Source organism: Ciconia boyciana, chromosome 1 (genome assembly GCF_034638445.1).
Source record: "Ciconia boyciana chromosome 1, ASM3463844v1, whole genome shotgun sequence".
NCBI classification, from domain to species: Eukaryota; Metazoa; Chordata; class Aves; order Ciconiiformes; family Ciconiidae; genus Ciconia; species Ciconia boyciana.
Window position 1 is genome coordinate 158,949,664 of NC_132934.1, and position 11,168 is coordinate 158,960,831.

Below are 11,168 nucleotides of genomic sequence, written 5' to 3' on the forward strand. Positions count from 1 at the left end.
TGAAGTTTGTGCAAAGACTTCTGTTTTGTTTGTTTGTTTTCCTATCACCAATGGATACTCAAAGCAATTTTACTCTGCCTCAGAGGAAAATCCCACAAGATTACACTTTATATCATGCTGTCTTTAATAAGACTTCATTCTACCCCATCTTCATTTGGGATCGGAACTTTGTCATGAAATTGAAGTGATACAGCAGGATTATTTTAAAGCAAATAATATTTAAGACCTCTATAAAGAGGGTACATTTAAAAGTTAGCAGAGTCTTTAACGCAAGCTGTTGTTTTATGTGTAGAACAAGACATTTTAGACAAGTTTAGGCATTTACCTCCAGGTCTCACCATCATTCCATACTAGACAATCATATACTGGGCCAGGATCACTATATTTTTTCTCAAAAGAATTCAACAGTTCCACTTGATTTTGAAGTTCTTCCTTTATTAGCTTATTTACCTAATAAGGCAACAAAAATACAGTTAGAGTAGTTCTAAAATTATTACAAGATAGGTAATCCTATACTCCTTTCTGATGCTATACATACATTCTTGAAGTAATGGAACGAAAGACTATCCTAAGAGTCACAAACATCTAGAAGTTCAATGGTCTTCAACAGCGGACTATTTATTTTTGGCCTATTATGTATAACTATTTCCAGTTTCTGTAATTGTGACATTTAAAGGCCTCATTTTTTTAACACATTGTTAAACGACACAGAAGTGACCTAAGGCATTTCTGGTACTTCACTGAAATAGTACCTAGTTTACAAAAGAAAGGATATGTTTAGAAGATTACAAATTTGAACACAGCAAGGATGACAGCCTCAAAAAAGAGCATATTAAATTAAAAATAAAACTCACTAAAAATATGCTACAAAGTATTTGAAGTAATGCCCTTTTCATATTTGACAAGTTTAGAAAGTTAACAACACTAAGAAATCAAACAACCATTCACGTACAGAGTTTTTAAATTAATCAGAAGATACACTGGTAAGTTATCTGCCAAAATAATCACAAGTACCTTTCCTTCACTCATCTAATAAAATATTTGAATCCTCTAACCAGTAACAAATTATTGCAAACAACAAGTTTACAAATTTATTTAGACTTATACAAACCTGGGAGGGAGAGCTATGAGCAGCATCAAATTCTTCTTGTTTCCTACAGGCCTCTGCTAGAGCCAGTCTGTGAACAGGATCCCAGAGCTTCTCCTTGCGTTCTTTCTGTAAAAGAAAACCAGGTTCCTCAATATATTGACAAATACATATGTCAAAGTATGAAGACTACAAAAATAATTTGAAAATCCTGATTTGAGACACAACGGCTAAAAAAGTTCAATACAGTACTATAAACAAACATCAATAGCTACACAGGAGAAAGAAACAGGTATCAGTAATTTCTAGACTTTTTGCCTCAATGGACCACTGTGAGAAGAACCACTGGGCCACCTCCTGTTGTTCTGAAAAATCACAGAAGAAATGGATCACGTCAAAACTAAACAAAAGAGTGAGAGAATAGCTCTCAAGTGCTGGCTAGCAGCTGACGTGTTAGCAAATCACATACTGTAGTTTCCTGGAAAAACTTAAAAATCAGAACAGTGAAATATGACCATACACCAGAAGCAAAACATAATTCCTTACCTGAATCCTCTCCTTAAGAGCTTTAGGATAGATATCATAACCATTTTTTATGCCAATGTGATATTTGCCTGAAGGATTTACCCAGTTCGCTGGAATCTACAGAAAATTATATTCAGAAATAGGTTAACTAATGGCAGCAAAAAAAAAAAAATTCAACACTGTGTAAGAGAGCTTAGCAGAACAGACTTCCAAGTATTGCCAATTTAATTCCCTGTCTCCACGACAGTAACTACTGCACTAAGTTTCAACGACATTACATGAAAATTTCAATCTAGTTCCAAAGGAATCAGTATCAATTCATGTGACACTGCCATTGAACATCTTTAAGTATCAGTTGCCCTGATACTCTACTTTTAAAACACACAGCCCCAGCAAGTGACTCTATTGGGTAGAGGTCTGGGGAGATAGCACTATAAATGAAAAGCAGCACCCTAGCAGGAAGGGGTATTATGGTTAGAGGTCATGACAAACACCTGAATGTCTAATTTCGTATCTTGCTGCAGTTTAGACTCTGAATGTATCAGATCCACTATTCCTAGTAATAACAGCAAAAGACAGCAACAGATTCACCCTTACAATCAATTTCTGTGCAAAATTCAGAAGAAAGCTGATAGTATGGAGAGCTGCAAAGATTGATGCCCCCATATAACCTCATCAATCTAACCAGCCAGTCAAGAACATGTCAGTAACATCAGCAGTTCTATGTAGCCGAGACCTCTACTAGATCTCATCATATCCGTTCTGAAAACCCTACACCATTTCTGCTCTATTCAGAGAGAATGCAGTGAGCCTACAACTAAGTCCTCACAGATTTTTCAGTCTCTACAACTATTTACCACAAGCTTAACATGATTCTTCTTGTAGTTTATACAAATGTGGAAAATACTAGCACTTATAAAGAGAGAACCACGTCTGATATTTTTAAAGCATGCTAGCATGTTTTCTTCAGCTAACTTCCAAAACTGTATCAGATAGTGATTTGAACAAAGAGTAATTAAATGATTATCAAGCCCCCAACAAAACTCTGTACACACCCCCATTCACCTATAGAGAATATTCAATATAAAGACATATGAAAAGTAAAAGAAATGTCAAGCAACCTCTACAAAGATGAGCAAATGCAGTACTAGTGTCAGATAAGATCTGGATAAAAGGAAGTAAGTTCTGCAGAAACCAACATAAGTGCTAAATTTGTTGTTAAACAAGAAAAAAAGAAAAAGATGCCCAGTGGTGTTTCTGTACCATCAAATACTCACCTTTAAAGTTCTTCCAGAAAGACCGGTAATTTCCCCATCTTTAGGTTCTACAATGGTACATGTAGTTACATCACCACTGCCTGTTGTATCAATTATATCAATTATCTTGGGTTTCCCATCAGTTGTAATCTGAAAATACGAGCACAGAGAGATTGAAAATGTAGTTGATTATCCTTTAGCATACAAACCAGGAAATTTTTTGTTTTTGTTAATAAAAATATCAACTAACTTTCTTGAGCACCCAACCTTTAACTGAAGGACATAAAACCAACTTGAATTAGTTAAATTTTCAATGAACTAAGAGCAACGTGTCCATCTTTCTGGTTTATACAAATTCACTAACTCATTTCCAAAAAGGATTTAGAAGAGAAGCAAGCAAAAACATTTTATCAATAAAGCACAGGAGCCTCAATTTAAAACCAACCCTAAATTTGAAAACACATTTGCAAAAACTACTATTTGTGTTCAAACGATTTACCACATTGCTTCCAACTCACCATTCTGGCTAAATTTTACAATAATGAGAGCACAACTCTAACAAAATGAAAGGTGCTGAAGTACATGCACTCAGAAGCTTGAGCTTCTTAACTGAGCTTAAACCTAAAAGGAACGCAAGCTACCATCATGTTATTTTTCCCGTTTCAAGGATTCTGCTTCATGTTTTAATCAATCTGAAGTGTTAGGAGCTATGGCTATATACACCTAATACTGTATAAGCAATATTTTTACCAGGGTGAGGAGAAAGAGAGCTGACTAGCTAAGAAGAATTTATGAGCATTAATTTAAAGCCTCCTCAAATTAAATGAAAACTAGCCCTGATGGACTTTACAGTAGTTGCAGGCAACTAAACACCACCAAAAAAGAAACTACTAACCAATCTAAAGTTCCTTTCACCTAGAGGAACCTTCTACACAATTACCAAGGGTATGACTAAGTTTAAGTTTTTTTTGGGGGAAAGCTTATGACTAAGCTTTCCCCCAAATAAAAACAGGTTTAAACAGCTGAAAAAAAACATATCCCAAAAATCCCAAATCCATGGCAACGATAAAGAGGGCATTCATTTCATTTCCCAGAAGGTAACAAATACCGCTTTTGAAGAGGCTTGCTAAGGAAGACCTTCCATTACAGAAACCAATACTGTTACTCTGTTCATAGAAATTCACATTCAGTTAAGAAAATTGTTAAAACATGTTAACCTGGTAAAACATCTACTGAACAACAGTTACACAGTAGTGAAAATTTACTTGGGAAACAGTGTGTAGGCACTCAAAACCATATAATTTTCTAGCTTTTGTAATTAATGACTTCAAATGCCAGTCTCCACTCACAGAAAAGTCAACAGCTGCTCCAGTAATAAAGCAACTGCAAACCAAACCTGAGATTATCAGAATCAGACATTTTTCATGTGCCTCTAAATCAAAGTGATCAAATCACTTTGTGATTCGATGTGATCAATCGGTGATTCAGTGATCAAAGCACAAGAAAACAAGAATGAAAACATAATCCAAGGTGACTTGTTTGAAGTAGACAAGTTATACTGCAACAGGTGGCTAGAACACAGATTTATGCCATAGCGAGCTTGGGCAGTTTTAAAAGTTGTTTCCTAGCCAGGAAGACAATGTGCAACTCCTACACTATACAGCTCTTTGTCTCCTAGCTGAACAGCAGGTCCACACACACACATGAGTTTGTACAATTAGAATCAAGAAATCGGAGTCTTTCAGACACAAGAAACTCAGAATTTCAGGTGCAAAGGTCCATGGTTCAATTACTAACAGCAGCAATCCAGACAGGTTCACAGTAATTTAGGGCAAGTAACCGATATGGCTTCTTTGGCTGACCTGAACTGTTGTTTGGCATACTGCCCACCAGTAGTAATGCTACAGTGAAACTCAAGAGTTCAACTGGGTTTTCCTTTTCAAGGCTTGTAATTCTGAGGAAAATATAATAATAATTTAAAAAAAATAATCAAGTGAACTTGATAAATTCCCTTGTGTGAACAGAAAAATCCTGAAGTAATGAATTTATTACAGACAGAAGGTACATTTTAGTACCTTTCCCATTAAAATTCAAAAAATGAAGAACTTTTATACAATTAAAAATATTTTATAGTGTATTTATAACAAAATCCCCAATCTAGCTTTAATATCATGGTTTGCCTACAGTCATTTGAAAAAATAAATAAAATAGTCCACTGGTTTATAACTGAAAATTATTTTGTTGTTTATACATTTCAGTTTGAAAAACATACTTTAATGTTAGCTCTGACTTTGTAAAACAAATAAATTAGTAAGTCGATCACATTAAAAATAATCTATCTGCACAATCCTAGCAGCTGATCAGTATAACAGAAATAGAGGAGCACCAGTATCTGTGACAATCCCAAATTAAAAGGCAAAGCCAGATACATTTGAGCATGTTTTTGCCAGACCATACAACGTTACTGATTCCAACTGACAGCTATTGCAGCAACAAGAGACGAACAAGTTCTTCAGCACTTTGGTCACGGGACAGCTGATCATCATCACAAATTAAAAAAAATTGAAAATTGAAAATTATTTTAATTCAGTGCTGAAAAGCAAGTCAAACCAAACTAGCTACTACTGCTAAAAGGTCGTCTCATAAAAGCACAAGCTAATTTTAGTCAATAATAATTCCATCAGGCACTTCACAAAATAAGCAAAATTGCCAGAAGCTGATGAACTGATTTCTCTATCTTGAAACATAAGAGGAAGTGACAACAGCAACAGGGAAAGGACAGGGTAGGGTTGAACAAAGACTATACACACACAACCACAATGCTCCATTAAACATACCTTATCTGCCCACCTAAAATTTCATCAGTTGTTGTGCCTTAATGAGGAATTACAAGCCATGACTCTGATAACAAGCAGATAACAATAGGAAATATATTCTACCAAGAGGGCTGAGAAGGGGAAGAAACCAGCATGAAAGAAGCAGACAAACTGAACTTTACAGTTGGCATCAACAGGTGGAGTGTAAAGCAATGGAAGATGAGGTGAAAAGAGTTCCCTAGGGGTCACTGGCTACAAAAGATTCAGAAAGAAAAGGAAAGTAAGTACAAGTTAGATTAACATTTTGTGTGGCAAAGCAAGCCAACCAACAGAAAAATGAAATCTATCTAAGAAGGTTTGTTAAGCCCAGTAACTATTCCCTCTATAGCAGCAAGCGTCCAGGGAAGAATATAAGCATAATGGTACTTCCCTGTCATACTCTGGCCCCAAATCTTTTTGTCCCTCAGCAAGCGATCGCATGCCATACATTTAGGGTATCAGGGTTTACAAACCAAAGTTTGTAAACATCAACAAGCAAAGGAACCCTAGCCAGGAATGAGACACTAGGGAGCAGAAAAACATGAACTGTTTTGTTTTGGCTAAAAAAGTCACTATATTTGAAACAGGGTAGCTCATTTTGGCCTGTAATCATTATTGACATTAACTTGAACTCAAAGTTGTAATACCTATTCACCTTGCTACATATAATGCCTTCTCTTCCCTATAGGCAACTGACTCATTTCTCATAATTCTAACTCCATGCCAGGCCAAGGACTGACAGTAAGACTGACAGTAAGAAAAAGCAGCAGCAGAGAAGACAGAGACATAAAAAAAAAAAGTCCAAAGATTAGAAACTACTTGTCGCAGTACAGCTACACTGTCTCGCTGTCTGCGCCCAGGACACCATCTTATTCAGTGGATGCAAAATGTAAACTGCCCAATACTCCACAAAGTGAGGACATCCTCTTGCTGAAAAAACACTTATAAAGCTATTCTACAGACTGGGTGTTGCCTACATCTCCTTTATAATTCCCTGTACCTTGTGCAATACGCTTCCCTGTTCTGTTTAGTAAGTAGCCTAAGTCAGGCGTATTAACTGGGCAGTGTGGAAAGAGCACACAGCTTCTTTACACGTTTCTCTAACATCCCTGCAAACTCACTCTCACTCATTGCAAGATTAATTTCATGCTACCCCCCGCCCCCAAAGTTCTCTACAAATCTTTTACTTCACTACCTGAAATTTTATCCTCCACGTAAAGAAAACAGGTTCAAGAAAATTGGTATGGTCAACACTGAGATCATGAGGGTTCATAAGTATCCCTTACTATCCCTCAATGAGCCTTGGGTTACCTATCTCAGAGCACAGCTTCCCTCTACTGCCCATAAACTCATGCTTTTTTTTTTGGTTGACCACTCCTCATTTATAACCTCTAGAGATGTAGGTTTTTTGCTTTTATATGTGAAACTTCAGTACTATGCACATCCCATTTATATTCACATCTTCCTCATTGTCCTTTACTACTTTCTGGTCTGCCAATGGTATTATCTTGTTTGCTTTTTGGCTACCTTTCTTTAAGCTTCTGAATTACTATTCCACTTACCCACAACTTTTTGCCAAAAGCACCAGTTTCATTCCAGCTTAAATCAATTGAAGTTATAGCTGTCCCGTCCCTCCTTCCACCCTACCTGTCCTCTTCACTCATCCTTTCACTTACCTGAACCCCATAAGGATTTATTTCAGAACACTGAACTGAAGATCTACCAGGGTAGGTCCCTGAACTAGGTCACTTAGGAGTAAAATCTGTGTCTGTGCCAAAGAAAGGGCAGAAACCAACACAGGTGCTGGTTAGTTAAAAAGATAAAGGATACAGTATCCCAGCGAGTTGCACACAACTCTCTCTGAATCATTTCTCAAGGCTTCCTTTGCCACATCTCAGAGAAAACACGTTGACAAGAAATTGGAAGCAGTAGTGACATAAAAGGCCACACAGAAACTTACACGATAAAGAAATGTTAAGAGACAAGAGTTAAAAGAAATAAGGAAGTGCTGAGAAATGCCAAAATTGAAGTTGCACACACAGAAATTTACAAAACTGAGATCGAGATCGTAATGGCAATCACTGTGTGATCTGAGCTACAAAGCTAGCAGATCCAAAAAAAGCTGGCAGAACCACATTTGATACAGATTGTTATTGCAATGCAACGCACCAAAAATACACTGAGAAAGAGAGGTACACAAACGTTGCCAGAAATACACTTTCCATGTAAAAGATCTAAGCGGCTGTTTGCAGCCTCTAGCTACCCACTATTGAAGTAACGCTAAGGTTTAACAAAAACACAAAGTATTCTTTTATAGTGAGTTCTGTGTGCAAGAAAACAGCCAAAGAGATTTAAGTACCACAAACCGCCTGTGAACGGCTTAAAAGGAGGATCCTTACACAAACACCCGGCGTGACCCGTGCGGAGCCCCTGTCTACAGGATTCCTCCGCCCTCCCGCGCCAGAGCCCACGCGCACGCGAACGGATACTCAGCAGGAACCGTAAGCAAACAAACAAACAAACGACAAGTCCCCAGGACAGCCCTTCGGGGGCCTCCCCTGCTCTCGCCGACGCCTCGGGCCGCCCGGGGGCCATGGCCCCTCCCGGACGAACGCCCCGGCCCCACACTCGTCCCCGTCCCCCCGGGAGCGCGGCCGCCGCCCGCCACAACGCCACGGGGGCAGCCCGACAGGGCCCGGGTGCTCCCCCCGCCCCCGGAGGGCCCGCCCGCCACCGCTCCCCGCGGCCGTGACTCAGGGCCGCCGCCGGGGGCGGCTCCTCCCCACCGCCCGTTACCTGCATGCCCGGCGCCCCCGGGTCCACGCCGGTGTCCAGCACAGCCAGTAGCACCCCCCGCCCATCGAAGTCGGGGAAGCGGGCGAGGAAGGCGGCGGCGCCAGTCTCCTTCTTGGGCAGGAGGCCGTGGAAAGGGAACGGCTCCTCCGCGGCGGCCGCCATGGCGGGAGGGTGCCGCGCGAGACCAGAGCGCGGCCGGCGGCGGCGGCTGCGGGGGGAGGATGGGCGAGGCCAAGGGGAGGCGCATGCGCCATGCCGCCCCACCAATCCGCGGGGAGGCACACCCTCTCGCGGCCCGCGGCGCGAGAGCGCCGGGACTAAACCGACCAATACGGCCGCGCTGTACGGCCGCTATACGGAGCTGGCGGAGCCTGCGGTGGAGGCAGCCAATCAGAGAAGCGGCGTGCTCCACGCGCCGGAACCCGGGGCCGGATGCCGGGCCCCAGGGGCGGCCGCGGGAGCAGGGCGTGCCGCGCGGGGCGGGGCGGGGCGGGCGGGAGCGGAGCGCAGGGCCGCAGGCAGCCACGTCCCGCGGCGGCGGGGCCGCCGTCTGGGAGGGGCGGGAGCCGCCTGTCGCAGTCGCCGCCCCAGGGCACCTTCGGGCCCCGCTTCCGCGCGGGCGGGATGGCTGCGGCCTCCTCGGGGGGTCGGTCCCGCCTCAGGGCCGCGGCCTGCGGCGGTGGCGGGTGGCCTCCCTCCCTCAGGCACCGCTGAAGGGACATGCCAGTGCTGCAGCGCGGGGGTGCGCGAAATCCTCCGAATCGGAAACGGAACCGATGTGCAAGCATTTGCTTCTGATTTTTTTTTTTTTTGCTGATTCATTGTCCGGGATAAAAACACGTTACGCCGTCGCAGTGCCTGCGGGAGCGCTGTGTCTCCATTACTGCGGGTTGACACGGCTTTTGTAATGGGTTGCACGGCAGTTTAATGCCTGTGCAACTGTTCAGCAAAGAGAACTATAAAGACTACCTAAAGGCTCTGGCGAGCTCCAAATAAAATTTTGGGTGAAGTAGTTAAGGGAAAATCTCAACTTTGAAGAGGGGTTTTAAAGTTAATTTCTAGCCTTCATGGTCATATATAAACTTGCAAAGAAAGCTGAACTGTCGAGTATGTGAAACCAAATATGCAGAGGACTAGATTAAAAATACGTCTTATTTGCAGTGTCTGACACGTGGCTTTTTAGCCATTTTAACTGGCAATAAGGGTACAAACCCGTTGGTTACTTGCGTATCAGTTTTCTTTCTTCAGGCAAGTTTCTGTTCACAGAGTTACATTGGGGGAAAAAGGTGAAATTTTTCTGTATACATGAACATGTTCACTGTAAAGCGAAGGGGATTTTGGCTTTTGAGAATTTTTCTGTTTGTGTAATTTTTTTGTTTCATGGGTCTGATGAGATTATTACTGAATGTCACACATTAATCTTCATTGAACTAAATCTGGCATTTGTTCTTTCTTAGCCAGAAATGTGGGGAATTTTGCTAGCAAATAGTGGTACATTATGCATTTTCCTCATTCTGTGGGCTACCATCAGCAATGTCTTCCTGCTCATCAATGGCTTTAGAGATCTTCAGAATTTTTATGTAAGTAAAGTACTAAAATAAACCTGAAGAGTACTGCCTTAAAAATACATATTATAAAAAAAAGTCAAAGCTGTACCATATGTTCTTACTGTGCCACGCAATCTGCTTCCCTCTTGGGATTTCAATCATAACTCAAAATTTTACATTTTCATGTCTAGATACCATGTGCTTGACTTTCTTAGAATACTGCTGGTGTCTGACAGCCATATTCACATTTTTTAGAATTACATAAAACCTTGACTGATCTTATTTCAGTTATTTCAGGGGAAAGAACTATTCTGACAAGGTAGTTATTCACTTGTTTAATTCACTGCCCGTTTGAGTTTAGTTTTCCTTCTTGTGTATCATTGCTAATGCATTTCAATGGGAGAGGCTTGTATTTCTGGCAACATGTTCAGATCAACAGAAGGCCAATATATCCTATTCCTAGTATATTTTAAGACATTAAACTACATCAAATTCTCAAAATGTTTCATACCCCATTCAATAAAGAAACTGTATGTTACAATTTGGAAACATTTAGTACTAACCTTGAAAATTTCTGCTCTGTTCTGTTGCCTTGGTCTTAAAGAGTTATACCACAAACAACTCATCTAATTAGCAGGTACATTAATTGTACAGATATGTACAACTCAGTCATGTGCACTGCCAAGTAGCAGGGCAGGTTCTGCAGGAAAAATCAGGATTTGAGGAAGGTGTGCCAAACATCTTTTAACAGACTTTAAAGGAATACCATCAGAGAAGAAAGAAAACCTAATTTCAGTTACAATCTTTGAAACATAACTGTATTGTATTAACTGTAGGAGTACAATTACTGTGCTAGGACACAGCGTTAAGGTTAAGGTTGTGCATCTTACTGAGCCTTTGCAGATCTGAACATATTGAGATTTTTGGAATTCTACATTTAATTCTGAGCTTCTCAGGTTTCTGATGTTTAGTTTGCTTATAGAGCTTGCTACAATAATTCTGCAATATATATATTTTATAATGATAATGTGCACACTCAACATTGATTCCCCTTCCTCTATCTAAGTTTCTGGATTGTAATAAATCCAGCAAAATAAAGCTA

The 11,168-nt window shown here is 40.8% G+C and overlaps 1 protein-coding gene across 5 annotated transcripts in view; it reads right to left on the reverse strand.

Moving 5' to 3' along the window:
* The window catches only part of TPP2 (tripeptidyl peptidase 2), a 57,641-nt gene extending 48,881 nt beyond the window's left edge, over positions 1-8,760 (reverse strand). For 4 of the 5 annotated variants that reach the window (XR_012040390.1, XR_012040389.1, XR_012040388.1 and 1 more), the window contains exons 1-5: positions 8,520-8,760; positions 2,890-3,018; positions 1,634-1,729; positions 1,112-1,216; positions 326-450 (exon numbers count right to left, since the gene is read on the reverse strand). Coding sequence is in view for 2 of the 5 variants with exons in the window: in XM_072849924.1 (XP_072706025.1) it covers positions 326-450; positions 1,112-1,216; positions 1,634-1,729; positions 2,890-3,018; positions 8,520-8,681 (617 nt within the window). In the remaining 3 variants the exon portion in view is untranslated. The remainder of the gene's footprint in view (positions 1-325; positions 451-1,111; positions 1,217-1,633; positions 1,730-2,889; positions 3,019-8,519) is intronic. The other variant, XM_072849925.1, reaches the window with a different exon arrangement.
* Between the last annotated feature and the right edge of the window lie 2,408 nt (positions 8,761-11,168).